Below are 15,860 nucleotides of genomic sequence, written 5' to 3' on the forward strand. Positions count from 1 at the left end.
AAGGGTCATGAAAGAGTTCCCAGCGTGTTGCTTCCTTTGAAGGAAACTAGTAAACTGAGCAAAAAACAGCCCCAAAACAGCTGAGCATCTACCAGGTGACTCATGGCCCACCACCTCCCCCTAAACCCTGGAGAAGGATCATTTCACAGATATTAACTGAGCACTTGCAGTGCACCAGACGCTCTCCTAGCCATGGAGATACAGCGGTGAACATACCACACATATGGACCTCTTGGGGCTGAGGTTCTGGCTGAATTCTGCTGAACTTGTAATGTGCCCTGTCCGGAGGTGGTGGTGGTGACCCCCAGCCCGCAGGCCTTTACTCCCCGCGGGGAGGGGAAGGTCTCAAGGCCTGTTCATTATCCCCCACCCATGGGGACACCCTGGAAGGGTCATGAAAGAGTTCCCAGCGTGTTGCTTCCTTTGAAGGAAACTAGTAAACTGAGCAAAAAACAGCCCCAAAACAGCTGAGCATCCACCAGGTGACTCATGGCCCACCACCTCCCCCTAAACCCTGGAGAAGGATCATTTCACAGATATTAACTGAGCACTTGCAGTGCACCAGACGCTCTCCTAGCCATGGAGATACAGCGGTGAACATACCACACATATGGACCTCTTGGGGCTGAGGTTCTGGCTGAATTCTGCTGAACTTGTAATGTGCCCTGTCCGGAGGTGGTGGTGGTGACCCCCAGCCCGCAGGCCTTTACTCCCCGCGGGGAGGGGAAGGTCTCAAGGCAGCAGTAAGAGTCTGTTCGATCTCAGAACCCCCTTTTGGTGCCTTGCTCTACGTGAGGCCACAGGCAGCACTCGCTCTGGCTGGAGGAGTCAGGCACCTGAGGGTACCCACCTGGCACTTAGGGGTCTTGCTATAGCCAGACGCGAAACACAGGACTTGGCATGCAATAGTTGCCCTATAAATAGTGGCACCTTTGTGGTTCCGAGGGTGCGGCGAACTGTCCAGGTTTGGTGGGGAAAGTGGAGTAGGACCTGGCGCCTGGATGGCGGGTCCCAGGAGCCAGCGAAGTTGATGTGCGCACGCTCCTCCTTCCGGGAGAGATCCCACCCCTGGGGCCCTGGCCTCGCCCCCTGCGCCCTTTCCGGCCCCGCCTCTGGCGCGCGCGGCCAGCTGAGCCCCGGGAGCGGCGGTGATCGCGGCTGCAACAGCATGACTTTGGAGGCGATCCGCTATTCGCGGGGCTCACTACAGATCCTCGACCAGCTGCTGCTGCCCCAGCAGAGCCACTATGAGGCGGTGGGCTCGGTGCGCCAGGCCTGGGAGGCCATCCGCGCTATGAAGGTGGGGCCGCTCGGCGGGAGCGGGGTGGGGGACCTCCCGTGCCTGCAGTCCCTGACGCCCCCATTTCCCCACTAGGTGCGCGGCGCCCCAGCCATTGCGCTCGTGGGCTGCCTCAGCCTCGCCGTGGAGCTGCAGGCGGGCGCCGGGGGACCCGGACTTGCCGCGCTCGTGGCCTTCGTGCGCGACGCGCTGAGCTTCCTTGTCACCGCCCGGCCCACCGCCGTCAACATGGCCCGCGCCGCCCGAGACCTGGCCGACCTCGCAGCCCAGGAAGCGGAGCGGGAGGGCGCCACGGAGGAGGCAGTCCGAGAGAGGTAGAGGGGCCCTGTGCCAAGCGCTGCTCTAACCGGCGGCTATTCGTTCTTTTTTTTTTTTTTTTTTTGCACAACAACCCATGTTACAGATGGGGAAACTGAGGCAATGTGCTCTTAGTGCAGGGCCACACAGGCAGGGCTGGGACTCACCACCGGGCAGCCTGACCCCGAGATCCTTGAACTTAATGCCCTGACTTTGACCTCCCTGAACGTCCCCAGCCCTATCTGACCTTGGAGGCCGTTTTAAGTGCCACCTCATTTACCTAGTTTTTGCTTTTGAAGAATTTTGTTTCTAGCCCTGGTTCTCTCTCTGCTCTCTTCACACTCTCTCCCTCCCCATCTGCTGCACAGATACTCTCCATGTTCCTTAACCCCCACCAGGGTCCCTTCTGCCTCAGGGCCTTTGCACACACCATTTCTGCAAACCAGGTATCCATCTACTTAATCTCCTCTCCTTCAAATTTCAGGTTTGTGCCTTCCCCACCCCCCATATAATACAGCTCATTCCTGTCCTCTGTCTCCTGACTCCGCTGCCTTTTCCTTCACTTTATTGTCTGTTCATTACCTGCCTCCCCCACCTCAGTGTCAGTGTCAGCTCTATAGGAGCAGAGATTTTTGTCTTGTTCACTGCTGTGTCCCCCAGCCCCTGACGCACAGGAGGTGCTTGGTAAATGTGTCTCGAGAGCAAATGGAGTCACAGTTAGGTGGCTGTGGCAGAAGGGCCCAGCCCCACAGCTGTGAGAGGCTTTCAGCAGGAGCGCTCCAGGAGAGCCGTGTCGGGCAGGGAGGAGGGGCTGGTGTGGGCCCTGAAGCCTTGTGACTTGTGCTCAGCGTCGCTTGTCGGCCCCAGAGTGATCCGCTGGACCGAGGACATGCTGGCAAAAGACCTCCGGGACAACCGGAGCATCGGGGACCTGGGAGCCCACCACCTCCTAGAGCGGGCAGCACCCCAAGGCGGCAAGGTGATCGTGCTGACCCACTGCAACACTGGTGCACTGGCCACTGCTGGCTATGGCACAGCCCTAGGTGAGTGGGCATCCACAGGGATAGGGGAGGGCCCTTTTTGGATGCAAGAGAAAGAAACCCAAACCACTTTATACACCTCCCAAAATGTGAATTTATTAGTTTTTGTACAGAAACACTCAGGGGGTTGGCTTCAGGTATGATTGGATCCAGGGGCTCAAATAATAGCATCAGGGTCCATCTGTCCGTATCCCTAAGATCTGCCCTCCTCCATGGTGGCATCATCCTCATGCTCCACTGGTCGGCCAGGGTTCAGATCACGAGGAAAAGAGCCTAGGGTGTCTATTCCGACAGTGTTAGAAAAGTCTCTTTGTATCTCGGGGGCTCTGATGGAGTCATCTGTCCATCTAGGATCAGTCACTCGATAGGCCTGGCCTGTGCCATGTGCCTAGAAAATGGGTGGGGGGAGTTCCCTGGCAGTGCAGTGGTTAGGTCTCGACACTTTCACTGTGGCCCAGGTTCAGTCTCTGGATGTGGAAGTGAGATCCTACAAGCCATGCAGTGCAGCAAAAAAAAAAAAAAAAATTAAATATTTTTTAAATAAAAATAAAGTTAAATTAAAATTTTAAAAAAAGAAAGTGGGTGGGATGTGGACTCCAAGAGGACTGAGGGGGAGGGCGTAGCCCCCTAAAGAAAGAATAGGGTAGCTGTGACCAGGACCAGGGGGACTGGGTCCTGGGGTTCAAGGCAGCAGATTCCACTTGATCCTAAATTCTCCAGGAGGTTTCCCTACCTGCCTAGGTGCCACCCTTGTGCCTGGGGACTGAGACTCTGATGGCAAGACATTCATTCATTCATTCACTCAACAAATATCTATGCTTAATAAACGCTTATCTACTGTGTACCCCATCATCCATACATGCATCCATTCCTTCAGTCACTCAACATTTATTAAGCACCTACTGTGTGCCAAGCACAGTTCTAGGAGTTAGGGACCCAGCAGTGGAGAAAGTAGATCAAATCTCTGCCATCAGGAGCAGGAAAATAGGAGGAACAGACACAGGAACAGAACAAATACGTATGATGCATTTGAAGGTGGTAAGTGCTAAAGAGAAAGAGCAGGGGTTGGCCGTGTGAGGGTTGCTACGTGAGATGGAGGAATCCCGGAAGACCTCACGGAGAAGGCATTCTCTAAACACATTTGTATCAGGCAGAGAGAACAGCCACTGCAAGGGCCCGGGAGTGGGACTGCACGGTTTGGAGAGCCGTGCTGCTAACCAGTGGGCTGCCCTGCCCATCTGTCCCTTTGCATCTCATCCTCCTGTTGGGCTGGGCCCCACAGGTGTGATCCGCTCGCTGCACAGCCTGGGCCGTCTGGAGTGTGCCTTCTGCACGGAGACCCGGCCCTACAACCAGGGAGCCCGGCTGACGGCCTTTGAGTTCGTCTACGAGCAGATCCCCGCCACCCTCATCGCCGACAGCATGGCGGCAGCTGCCATGGCCCACTATGGAGTGTCAGGTCAGCAGGTGGGGGGTGCCAGCGGGCAGGGCTCCAGGCATCCAGGGCCCGGTGGTGACTCCCGGCATCTCACTCCCCAGCTGTCGTCGTGGGAGCCGACCGCGTGGTTGCCAATGGCGACACGGCCAACAAGGTGGGCACCTACCAGCTAGCCATCGCCGCCAAGCACCACGGCATCCCCTTCTATGTGGCTGCCCCCAGCTCCTCGTGTGACCTCCACCTGAAGACGGGCCAGGAGATCATCATTGAGGAGCGTCCTGGCCAGGAGCTGACCCATGTCAACGGGGTCAGGATTGCGGCACCCGGTAAGCCATCCGCTCAGAGGGGGGCACCATAGGCCTGGGCACCTCTGTTGAGGCACCCTGACCCCTTCACAGGCAGCAGGTGGTATTTGGGGTGTCATCAGCCTTCTGGGGCATAAGCTGCTCCTTCAAGCCGTATTTTAGAGCAGACATGTCGTGGAGGTCAGATTCAAGGTCAGAAGATACAACTAATGAGTTGGGAAGCCTTGAGCGAATTGTCTTACTCTTCTCCAGCTCTGTTTTCTCACCTGAATAAGAAATAAGAGTACCACCTGGCCGAGTGCTTATGAAGAGACAGATATTTATCAGCTTCCCCACACTTACTGGCTGTGTAGCCTGGTTGCCTAAAATTCATCCCTAAGAGCCCCATGAGCTGTTTTCATGACCTATCTCATATACCCCAGGGGGTTCAGTGTAATTAACCCACGTGAAGTGGAGAACAGTGCCTGGCCCTTAGTGCTCGTTAAATAGTAACAAGTATGATCGAAAACCTTTTATAAAAAGGACCAGTTAGGGATAGGGAATTTGGGACTGATGTGTACACACTGCTATATTTAAAATGGATAAGCAACAAGGAACTACTGTATAGCACAGGGAACTGTATTCAATATCCTGTGATAAACCATAATGGAAAAGAATATAGCTAGATAGATAAATAAATAAATAATAAAAATAGATACATTAATTCTGAAAAAAAATATATTTTCTCGTTATTTTTTTGGTGCCCCTGCTTTCCTGGAGGCTTAATTATTTAGCACTGATCAAAACCCATAAGACCATGGAAAGCAGAGTTGACAACCCACCGTGCCCCCCCCCCCTCAAGAAAGCTGGGTAACACGGGCCAGGTGCAGTCTGGGGACCCCGATACTCTGCTCTGGCCAAGGATCACAGGAATGCAGACCCCAGGAGAACAGGTCTTTCTTCTGATTTTTCCAAGAGAAGCCTTATATTTGTTACATGTTTGAAAGCTCCCACACTTTGAAAGCTAGCAGCTAATTCAGTGGTCTTAAAAAACTGTGAACCAGAGAAAACAGAGTTTGCAGCCTCTTGTGTAAGAGATTGTTATTCGTTCAGCAAATATTTTTGGGCACCTGGCCAGTGCCAGGTGACATGATAGGGTCGGGGAAACAGGAGTGAAAAAAGACATAAAAGTCCCTGCCGTCATAGAGCTGACAGTCCGGTGGGGAGACAGACAACAAACGAGATAAATAACAAAATTCCAGTGTATGTTAGAAGGGGGTAAAGGCTGAGGCAAAATAAATGAGGCACAGAAGGATATGGGAAGTGTCTGTGCAGGGGGTGGATTAGACAGGATTACCAGAGAAGTTCTCACTGAGAAGGTGATATTTGAGAAAAAACCTGAAGCCAGTGAAACATCAAGTCATGTGCGTATCTGAGGCAAAGCGTCCAGGCAGAGGGCACAGCCCATGCAAAGGCCCTGGGGTGGATTCTTGGAGTTTCCTAAAGAGATTCTTGGAGCAGGCACAAGTGGGTGGATGTATATAAGACTTTGAAGGCTTCTTCTTAGACAGTGACAATCCAGGGATGTAGGGGGTCTAAAGTCATTACTGGTATCAAAACCCATGCCTTCATGCACTTTTGGGGTGAGGATCTCTAGATTCTCAAGGATTCCCCAATCCCAAAAACCACTGTGAGTGAGACAGGTGACAATAGCTTGAGAACTTTCACTGAGCCTAATACCTGCCTTTCTTGCCTCCCCCCTCTCCCCTGAAGGAATTGGGGTTTGGAATCCTGCCTTTGATGTCACGCCCCACGACCTCATCACTGGCGGCATCATCACAGAGCTGGGTGTCTTTGCCCCTGCGGAGCTCCGGGCAGCCCTAGGTGCCACGGTCACCCTAGATGGACCCCAGAAGTAACCAACCTAGCTGTCCATATCCTGCCCCCATTATTTTTATAATAAACTTATTGAATGGCTTGCCCAAAAGCTAACCTTTTTCCCCCAACCACAATTCTTCCCAGAACAGAAAAAGCAGACAGGGCCTTTGCATGGCTCTTAAGATCCCAGCAGCTGAAGTCAAGCTGCCTGAGATCATATCCCAGTTCCACCGCCTTTTCTTTTTCTTCTTTTTTTAAAAATTTATTTATTTATTTTTGGCTGTGTTGGGTCTTTGTTGCTGCGTACGGGCTTTCTCTAGTTGTGGTGAGCGGGGGCTACTCTTCGTTGCAGTGCGCGGTCTTCTCGCTGCAGTGGCTTCTCTTGTTGCAGAGCACAGGCTCTAGGTGCTCGGGCTTCAGTAGTTGTGGCACGCGGGCTCAGTAGTTGTGGCTCGTGGGCTCTAGTGCGCAGGCTCAGTAGTTGTGGTGCACGGGCTTAGTTGCTCTGCGGCATGTGGGATCTTCCCAGACCAGGGCTCGAACCCGTGTCCCCTGCACTGGCAGGCAGATTATTAACCACTGCGCCACCATGGAAGTCCTCCACCGCTTTTTCTGTTGTATGATCTTGGCCAAATCACTTCACCTCTCCATGCTTTGTTTTCTTCATTTACAAAATGGAGACAATACTAGTACCTCCCTTTTTGGTTGATCTCAGGGCTGGAATTAGGGTGACACCTCAGGTACAAAATTTTAGCGGAGGCCCTGAGAAGCTCAGTAGTCAAGATAAAGAATAGCTTCATGCATTATTTTTGAAAAATCAAAATTAATGAAAAAACAATCCATGGTGAACAATATATAAAGATATTAAATAGAATGAAACCCTGACCTTGCATATCCTGACCCTACTCCCTTCACTCCTGATACCAGCCCTCGTTCCAACAAAACTTTATTTACAACATCAAGCAGCCAGTTCACAGGCTGTAGTTGGACGATTTGATTTTCTTTGTATTAAAATATTATTTTTGAATGTTGAATATATTTTTATCTTGATAACTGAAGTTCGGGGCACCCCTTAAATTTTGCACCAGAGTGCCTCACTTGCCTGACCGTAAGTCCTAGACTTGAAGTTTATGTATAAAGAGCATAAAACAGCATAAGTTTTACAAAGCAGATGAGCACCCAGTAAGTGTTAGCTTATCATTATAACCTTTACTTCGAAATTTTTGCGAAACGCTGGCTATCATCGACAGTCGTGGGTAGTGGTCACTTTAACTCTTTGCCACATTGTATCCCGTGAGTCATTGCGCCCTCCGGCCCCACTGTATCCCATCGTGCCCTGCGTTTTTCGTCTGCGACCTCCCACAGCCCCGCCTCTTCCGGTGCATGACTGATCATGGCGCAGGGGCAGCGCAAGTTCCAGGCGCGGAAACCGGCGAAGAGCAAGACAGCGGCGACAGCCTCGGAGCGGAACCGGGGCCCGAGGAAGGGCGGTGAGGAGCGGGCTGGGGACTGGGGGGCGAGGTGGGCCCGAGGTTCTCCGGCCTCACGAGAGCGCATCTCTCCCCAGGTCTCGTTATCGCACCCAAGAAGGCACGGATCGTGCAACAGCAAAAGCTCAAGAAGGTGAGTTCGAGTGTGTGAGAGGCCGGGGATGGAGAACTCCCAGTTCTGTGAGCTTCAGTTTCCTCCCTTGTGCAGTGGGTACGGAAACATTACCTCCCAATCAGTGAGCCTCCTAAAGCCACGAGGGGCGCGCAAAATGTGTTCAGAACACATTAGCTGCTTTCGCTGAAATTGTCCTCGTTAATAGACCTCGAGAGGGAAGGCAGCCTGGGAAAGGAGTTGAAAACCCCAGTTTTGCAAGAAGACTGGGAGTGCTGGGAGCAAAGCGCAGTTCCATCGACAGCTAGTATATCTTCACTCTGAGCTTCTTAAAGAAGAAATGGTTGTAGTGATAGCACATTTCTCCTAGAGTTGTAAGGATTCAATGCCATAGGACACCTGTAAAGCCCTGAGAACAGCACAGGGCTGAAATAAACGTTTTTGTGGTTTTTAAATGTAGCTTTTTCGTGTGCAGGTGAATGGGGTTGATCTTATAAAGAAGTTGTAAAGAGATTTTTGTTAAGGTTGCAAAGAGAAGTTACAAAGTGATCTGGTGGAGTCAGACCTGAATTCTAATTGTACAACACACACTAACTCACCCTATAATCTTGAGCAAATTGTTTAGAGCCTCAGTTTTTTGTTTTTTGTTTTGGGTGTGCTACACAGCTTTCAGTAGTTCCCCAACCAGGGATTGAACCCGTGCCCCCTGCAGTGGAAGATGGTATCTTAACCACTGGATCGCCAGAGCCTCAGTTTTCTTAGACCTGGGTACCCAGCAACCTGCTTACCTCCATGTCTCAGCCGGGGGGGGGAAAGTGTCTCAGGGGCATCTCAAGCTCAGTATGTCCAGAACCAGGCTCCTGATCCAACCCCCACTGTGGTCCCCGACTCCACCATGATCCTACCACAGTCTCTCCTCCTTCCAGATACTCGGGATTCCCCCTTTCTCTCACATCCGGGTTGGATCTCGTCCTTTTTGCCTTCAGGATTAATCTAGAATCCACTCACTTCCCACCTCTCTGACCTCCCTACCTGGTCCCATCCCATCATCTCCCACCTGGACCAGGGCAGTCACATCCTCCCAGATCTCCTGGCTCCGCCATTCCCCATAGCAGCCAGAGGGCACCTGTGAGCACCTGAATCAGGGCACTTCCCTTCTCTGCTCAGAACCCTCGGTGGCTCCCACCTCACTCAGGAAGAGCCCGGGTTCTCCCCACAGCCCACAGGACCCAGCACACTCTACTCCTGTCTTTTCCCTACCCTCACCTCCTCCCTCTCTCCCTCCAGCCTCACTGGCCCCTTAACTGCTCCTTGCCCCACCTCAGAACTTTTGCACTAGCTGTTTCCTCCGCCTGGATTCTTCTCCCAGAAATCCACACGGCTTCCTTCCTCCAAGTCAAGTCTGGCTGCAAGTGTTGCTTCTGAACAGCTAATCCCTGATGGCAACCCCCCACCCCCATCCCTCACTCTTCATCCCTTGTATTCTTTTCTCTGTAGCAGCACTTGTCATCTGTCATCCTTCAACAGTTTACCAGAGGGACTTCCCTGGCGGTCTAGTGGTTAAGACTCTGTGCTTCCACTCTAGGGGGCGCCAGTTCCGGTTCAGATCCCTGGTTGGGGAACGAAGATCCCACATGCCACTGGGCGTGGCCAAAAAAAACCGGTTTACCAGAGTTTGTCAGTGACAGCTGTGTTGTCCACACGCACTGAGTGTCAGCTTCATGAGGGCAGAGGTTTTTCTGCGTCTTTGCTGTTGTTTCCCTTGCGCCCAGGCGTGTGGTGACGGTCATGGTTGTCATGGTCGTTGGAACTCTTAGGCAGGGCAAGGGAGCAGTTTAGGTAATATGATTAAACTACCAGTTTTGGACCCAAACACTTGGGTTCTGATTCCTGTGCCTTTACTTGCCGGCACCCCTATTTCTCAGAGCCCCAGTTCACCATTAGCAAAGCAGAGACAAGGGGAGGCTGCCCTCCTGGAGGCTGAGGCTGGAGACTCTGGGCGTGCTGGGTTCCAATCTCCCATCACTCACATGACTTGGGAATCCTGGGCAAGTGCCTCCTCACTGCAGGTTCCTCAGTTTCCCCAGCTGTAAAATGGAAATGGGCAGAGGTTTAGAAGCTGAGATCCAGAGATGAGAAGGGGTTTTCCGGTGTGCAGTGTTCCCAGAGTATGCGGCAGAAGCAGGACTTAACCCCCAGCCACCGGACTCTCAGGTGTTGTTTCGGGGAGAGTTGCTGACCCAGCCCCTTGTGAGCTCACAGGAGAAAGGGCAGCAGACCAGGCCCCGCCTCCCGCCTCAGGCCCCGCCTCCCGCCTCAGGCCCCTGGGTGACTGTGCGGTGCTTGCTCCCGCAGAACCTGGAGGTCGGGATCCGGAAGAAGATCGAACATGATGTGCTGATGAAAGCCAGCACCAGTCTGCCCAAGAAGCTGGCACTGTTGAAGGCCCCCACCAAAAAGAAGGCAGCAGCCCCCTCCTCCACCAAGACGCCTTCCTAAGGATGCACCCCAGCAGAGGCCATCACCGCAGCCCTCTCTGTGCTCAGACCTGTGCAGGGAGGAGAGGCCGTGCTCCCCAGAGCCTTGGGTTGCGCCTCAAACTTTACTGGGGGCCTGGCCCGTGAGCAGGTGACCAGCAGGTCAGAAGTGCACTGGCTGGCTTCCCAGGGTGCCAAGGCCAGGCCAAGCGCAGGCCAAGGCCAAGAGGATGCCTTCACCAACTTCCTGTGTCCCCCTCCCCCCTCCCCACATCCTGTCTCCACTGGTTTAGCACGGAGCAATAAACCTGACTTTGTCATTCCTCCCACGGTCACATGCTCCTGTGAGCGGGACGTGCTGGGGCCCGGGGCCGGGTGCCCCGACTGGGTCATCCCCCGCAGTTTCCACGGGAGACTAGCCACATGCCAGGGAAAGACGAATGGGCTTCTGCACCTCCAGCCTGGGAACCAGGGGAGAGTTTTCTTTCCTCCTGCCTTGGGTGATTCACCTACATACCCTCCACGGACATGCCTGTGTCACCCACTCTGCCGGGGACCGGCCAGGCAGCCTAGGGAGTCACTCTCCCATCTGCAGGACAGGTACTGACACCACCTTGTAGAGTCAAAATGCCGATTAAACCAGAATGTGCTTATCAACTTCTCAGTGCCACCTCGGTCTTTAAAAAAAGTCATAACAGCAAGTATGAAGCACTGCCTGTGGCCCAGGCACTGCTCTGGTGCTTTCTACACATCACCTCAGGACTGAGGTGATTCCCAGATCAGGCCACATCGTTAACATTCCCGAGCAGGGACTTGAACCCGGCACTGGCAGAGGCCCAGTACGTGCTCTCAGCTGCCCATCTGCTGCCTCTCTTAACGGACCAAGTTTCCGTTCTGTACCATCCTGGGCTCCCCTCCCCTGAAACGCCAGCTGTGCCTGTGGGGTCGGCCAGGAGCTCTGGTCTGAGGTCCTTCCTCTCTCCCTCTGATGGGGGGTGGGGAACAGGTTACAGCTCGGGGGCCAGACGGTCTGGGTGGTGCTGAGCCACTGTCTTTGGAGGGAGGTGGGAGTGCGGTGGCTGTTCCCCCCGAGGTGGGTGACTGAACTCCCAGCATTTTTCTAAAAAGCAAGGGACAACCACTGTGGAAAACAGTTTGGTGGCTGCTCGGTAAGTTCAGGCTGGAGTTACCACGTGGCCCAGCCGTTGCCCACCAGGCACACACCCCAAGGGATCGAACACAGACTCAGCATCGCACGTACGTTCACAGCAGCACCAGTCACGGTCACCCAAAGGTGGTAGCAACCCAAATGCTGCCAACAGATGACTGGATAAGCAAAGTGTAGTTTATCCACAGGATGGAATATTATTCAGCCATCAAACAGAATGATACAGTTCACCATGGGTGAACTTTGAAAATATTCTGAAAGAAGCCAGACACAAAAGGCCACATAATGTGTGATTCCATTCATGTGAAATGTCCGGAAGAGGCAAATCCATAGCGACGGTGGTTCTCTATGGGGTGCCAGGGACTGGGGGAAGGGGCAATGGGGAGTGACAGCAAATGGGTATGGGGTCATCTTTGGGAGGTGATAAGGTTTTGCAACTAGATAACGTTGGTGGTTGCAAACGTTGGGGATGTGCTAAATGCCACTGAATTATACCCTTCTGAATGGTGAATTTTCCAGGTGAGTTTTAACCCCCTGAAAAGGCAGGAAGGGTAATTTCATATGCAAAAAAAAAAAAAAGAAAATCCTGATTTACATCTCAAAAACACAGGAATTGTGGCAGCAGAGCCCTAATTTGATGGCGAGACTTCACAGTTTGGAGTTGTCTGGGGTCCGGGGCTCAGGGTTTCTGTTAGGGCGAGGAGAGGGGCGGGGGATGGGGCCCAGACCCGGGACTGGAGGGCAGGGCTGCCGCTTGGCTCTGTGATGCCCAGAGTATACCGTTCCTTGAGCCCCACCTACGGGACCTGGACCCTCCTGCCATCTGCCCACCTCACAGCAGTTTCTCCCCTAAGCAGACAGCGAGTGACTTCTGCCCTTTGATATGGAGTCGCTTTGCACTTTGGGCGTTTATTGTGCGCCTACTGCATGCCAACCTCTGGGCTAGGTAGAGCTGAGAACTGACATTCTAGTGGGGAGAACAGAAAACAAGGAAGCCCCAGGCCGCCCCTCCAGACCCCCGCCTCCTCCCAGTCTCGCCCCCTGGCCTTTTGCACCTCCTGCTCCTTCCCCCTCCCAGGTGTCACCTCAGAGAATCGTTCTCTGTCCCCTGCTCCTGGAAGTGGTCACTGTGCCACTCTCATCCGTTTTCTACTTTGCATCTTTGTTGTGTCTCCAGCACCTGGAACAGCGCACAATAGTTGCTCCACGAACAGGTGTTTGTTGAATGAAGGAAGGAAGGAATTGTTTCTTTCTGCAAGGAACATTTTGCGTCTGAGTAAATCAGTTCTAACCATTCAAAGCATCATCTCTATACAACACGCCCTTCCCTTCCGGGTTAGCTGGTTCATAACAGCGTCTTTGAACTATTTCACAGCTCCATCCATGAATTTTAAGCAACTGATAGCAATACAGAACCACTCTTATCTGCTCATTCTGGCCCATGCAGCTGAGGTTCCATTGACAGCCCTCCTCCCCTGTGGAAAAACCAATTTGCCTCCATTCGCACATTTATTTACTCAAATAATCTGATCTGTTGTAAAAGTGCCCGTTTTCCGGACTCTCTTTTGAACCTGGTATAACATCTGCCTGGTTCCCACGGGAGTTCAATAAAAAACTCTTAACACGTGTTCGTCTTTATTTGTCGGTGAGAGCCTTCATTGCACCCGCTTTTGAAAATTATCTTTTAACCTTTCTATCTGGAATCTCGAGAGGGTGAGGGGTGGGACCGGCTGGGCTCTGGGTGCCATCGGGTGCTTCCCTCAGCCACCAGGAGGCGCCTCCAACCCGGGCCAAGCCCACTGCCGCTGGCGGCGCCCGGGCTGGCCAAGGACTCCTGTAAACTGGCTCCCTTTGTCCCTCTGACGCCAGCCCCTTTGAGGGGGACCCCAGGGGTGAGGAAAGGCATTCAGGTGTGACAGGTTTCGGATCTGGAATGTCAACCCACCTGTTCCCTCTTCACCCCACTCCCTCGGCCTCCGCAGACAGCCTCACTTTCCCACCACCTCCACCCTCCTCCACCCCATCACTGACCTGGGTGACTTTTCCCTCCCATGCTAGGTCCTTCCTAGCATGTGGGTCCTGCCCACAAATCCCCCATTAGTGTCGCAGCCAAGAGCCCCAGACTTTGGGAAACCCCTACACCTCTTGTTCTCTTCAGCAAGTCCCTTTCTGAGCCTCAGTTTCCTCATCTGTTAAATGGAGACCCTAACACCCCTCCCTGAGTGTGGAAATGTGGGTAGCCTGAAGACTGTGACAGCTGCCTTTGTGTCCTGGATGGGGAGAGAAGCCCAGTTCCAGCCGCTCAGGCTGTCTACTCCCTGTCTTTTCCCCTGCCCCTCCCCACTCCCCAGGGCCAGGGCAGTCATTAAATGTTGCTTTTCAGACAATTATTCCTGCTCAAGCCTTTTCCTCTCCTGCCTCCACCTTCCCCCTCTGCCTGGAATGCCCATTTTTCCTGGCAGGGCCCTGACTCTCTGCCCATGAACTTGTGTTCCAAAAGGGAAGAAAAGAAATGTAAGAAGCAAATCTTGCCAGCTGGGCAGCCCAGAGGGGCTGCATCGGGACCAGGAAGTGAAACTGCCCTGGCTGGTTTCCTGCCTGAGTCAACAGGGGCATTGGGGTGCGTGGCCCCCCTCATCCGAGCCTTCAGAGTCACCCTGTTTCTCATGGGTCTTGATGTCAGTACACATGTGGGTTTGGGGTCAGAAGCTGTGGATGCCTAGACAGTGAGCTCACAGCGGCAGGCGGGATAAATGTGGTTCCATTTTCCTGAAGCCCAAACTCGCTGGCTACACTGAGAAGGGAGGACTTGCGGGTAGCTAGAATACCCCTTGCAACGTCAAGTGTTGCTAGGAAGAGGGTAGGCGTGAAACAGTCTTGGAGACTTCATCCTGGAGGCACCCCCCATTTTCCCAAGGGCCTTTCTGACTTCTCACATTCTCCAGGGATTGCTGTGTGGCCTTGGGCAACTTTCTGACCCTCTCTGGGCCTCATTGCCCTCATCTGTAAAATCAGAGGAACGGAATAGAATGTTGGTGTTTCCCAAACGGTGCATTTGATCCCCAACCAATGTGACAAGACCAGCCCACCCACCAGGGCTTGAATGCTGGCCCTACCCTTTCCTGCCGTGGACCTAGGTTAAGTCGCCTGACCTTTCTGTGCCTCAGATTTCTCATCCATGAGATGGGGATGATGAAAATATTAGTATCTCTTGTGAGAGAATAAAATAAAACATCCTCACCCTGTGATGTCCCATTCTCTATTCCTCCTATACATCCTGTTCCACTGGCCTGGAGTGCCTTTTCTGATTCAGCATCTCAGGACATCCACTGAAGCATCCTCAGGGACAAGGGCCAGCCACATACTAAATGCTGAAGGGGGCTGCTTGGAAAAGCTGGACCCTGGGTCCCGTTTGCTAGAAGAGCACCTGAAAGACTTGTTTCACTGATGTTCTCCCTGCTTTTCTCCCCACCCATTTCTCCTTCCCCATAAGTCTATCTTTGCCTCAAATCCTTGCAAGAAAGACATGCTCTAATAAGTCTAGGGCTTCCCAGTCAGGCAAGAACTCCACCTCTCTAAGCCTCAGTTTCCTCATCTGAGAAGTGGAGATGACATCCCCATTTTGCAGCGCTGTTGGAAGGCTTACATTTGATAATGTGTCTGAACAGCTAGAGCACCACATAAGCAATCAGTACATTATTACTTTTGTTGTTTCGTTGCTGTCATTGTGGTCAGCTGTGGTTTCTCAAGACCACTGCTGTCCCATAGAAATTACAATGCAAATTGCATATGTAACTTTAAACGCCCTGATACTGCATAGAATAAAATAAAATAAATACACAATGAAACAGGTGGAATTAATTTTAATAATGTATTTTATTTAACACGAACATCTAAAATACGATTATTTCAACATGTAATCAATATAAAAAATTCTTAATGACATATTTTGCCTTCTTTTTTTTCTATTAAGTCTCCAAAATCCAATGTGTTTTACACTGACAGCACAGCCCAGTTCAGCTTGGTCCCATTTCAAGGACTCAAAGGCCACTTGTGGCCAGTGGTGACCATACTGGACAGTGCAGGTCGGAGGGAGTTTACTGAAGGGTGGGTTGGGGACTGGCCAGAAAATGCAGCTGTGAAACTGGAAATTCCTGGAAGGAAAAAGGCAGAGTTTCCATGTGGGGAGAGGCAGGGGGCAGCAATCAGGCCACTTAGGGGCCAGCTTCGGTTTTCCTGCTCTGTAGATCATTTCAGTGGAATGGGAGCAAAGCATGAGCTGGTTCATTCAACAAGTTATATATAGATTGAGTGACTGCTGTATGTCCGGAGGTGTTCACGTGCTGGCGGTAAAGCAGTGCAACAGTTAGACAATT

The 15,860-nt window shown here is 52.5% G+C and overlaps 2 protein-coding genes across 2 annotated transcripts; both read left to right on the top strand.

Moving 5' to 3' along the window:
- Positions 1 to 707: 707 nt before the first annotated feature.
- MRI1 (methylthioribose-1-phosphate isomerase 1) lies at positions 708 to 7,339 on the top strand. The gene is made up of 7 exons (XM_028484936.2): positions 708 to 1,300; positions 1,376 to 1,614; positions 1,966 to 2,043; positions 2,465 to 2,640; positions 3,920 to 4,096; positions 4,177 to 4,401; positions 6,133 to 7,339. The coding sequence occupies exons 1-7, from the start codon at positions 1,031 to 1,033 to the stop codon at positions 6,276 to 6,278; spliced, it is 1,311 nt and encodes a 436-aa protein (XP_028340737.1). The 5' UTR covers positions 708 to 1,030; the 3' UTR covers positions 6,279 to 7,339.
- Positions 7,340 to 7,481: 142 nt separating this feature from the next.
- Positions 7,482 to 10,973, top strand: CUNH19orf53 (chromosome unknown C19orf53 homolog). Its single transcript, XM_007129404.4, has 3 exons — positions 7,482 to 7,727; positions 7,805 to 7,860; positions 10,195 to 10,973. The coding sequence occupies exons 1-3, from the start codon at positions 7,631 to 7,633 to the stop codon at positions 10,336 to 10,338; spliced, it is 297 nt and encodes a 98-aa protein (XP_007129466.1). The 5' UTR covers positions 7,482 to 7,630; the 3' UTR covers positions 10,339 to 10,973.
- The last annotated feature ends 4,887 nt before the right edge of the window (positions 10,974 to 15,860 follow it).

This window comes from Physeter macrocephalus, unplaced genomic scaffold (genome assembly GCF_002837175.3).
Source record: "Physeter macrocephalus isolate SW-GA unplaced genomic scaffold, ASM283717v5 random_295, whole genome shotgun sequence".
In the NCBI taxonomy this organism is placed as follows: Eukaryota; Metazoa; Chordata; class Mammalia; order Artiodactyla; family Physeteridae; genus Physeter; species Physeter macrocephalus.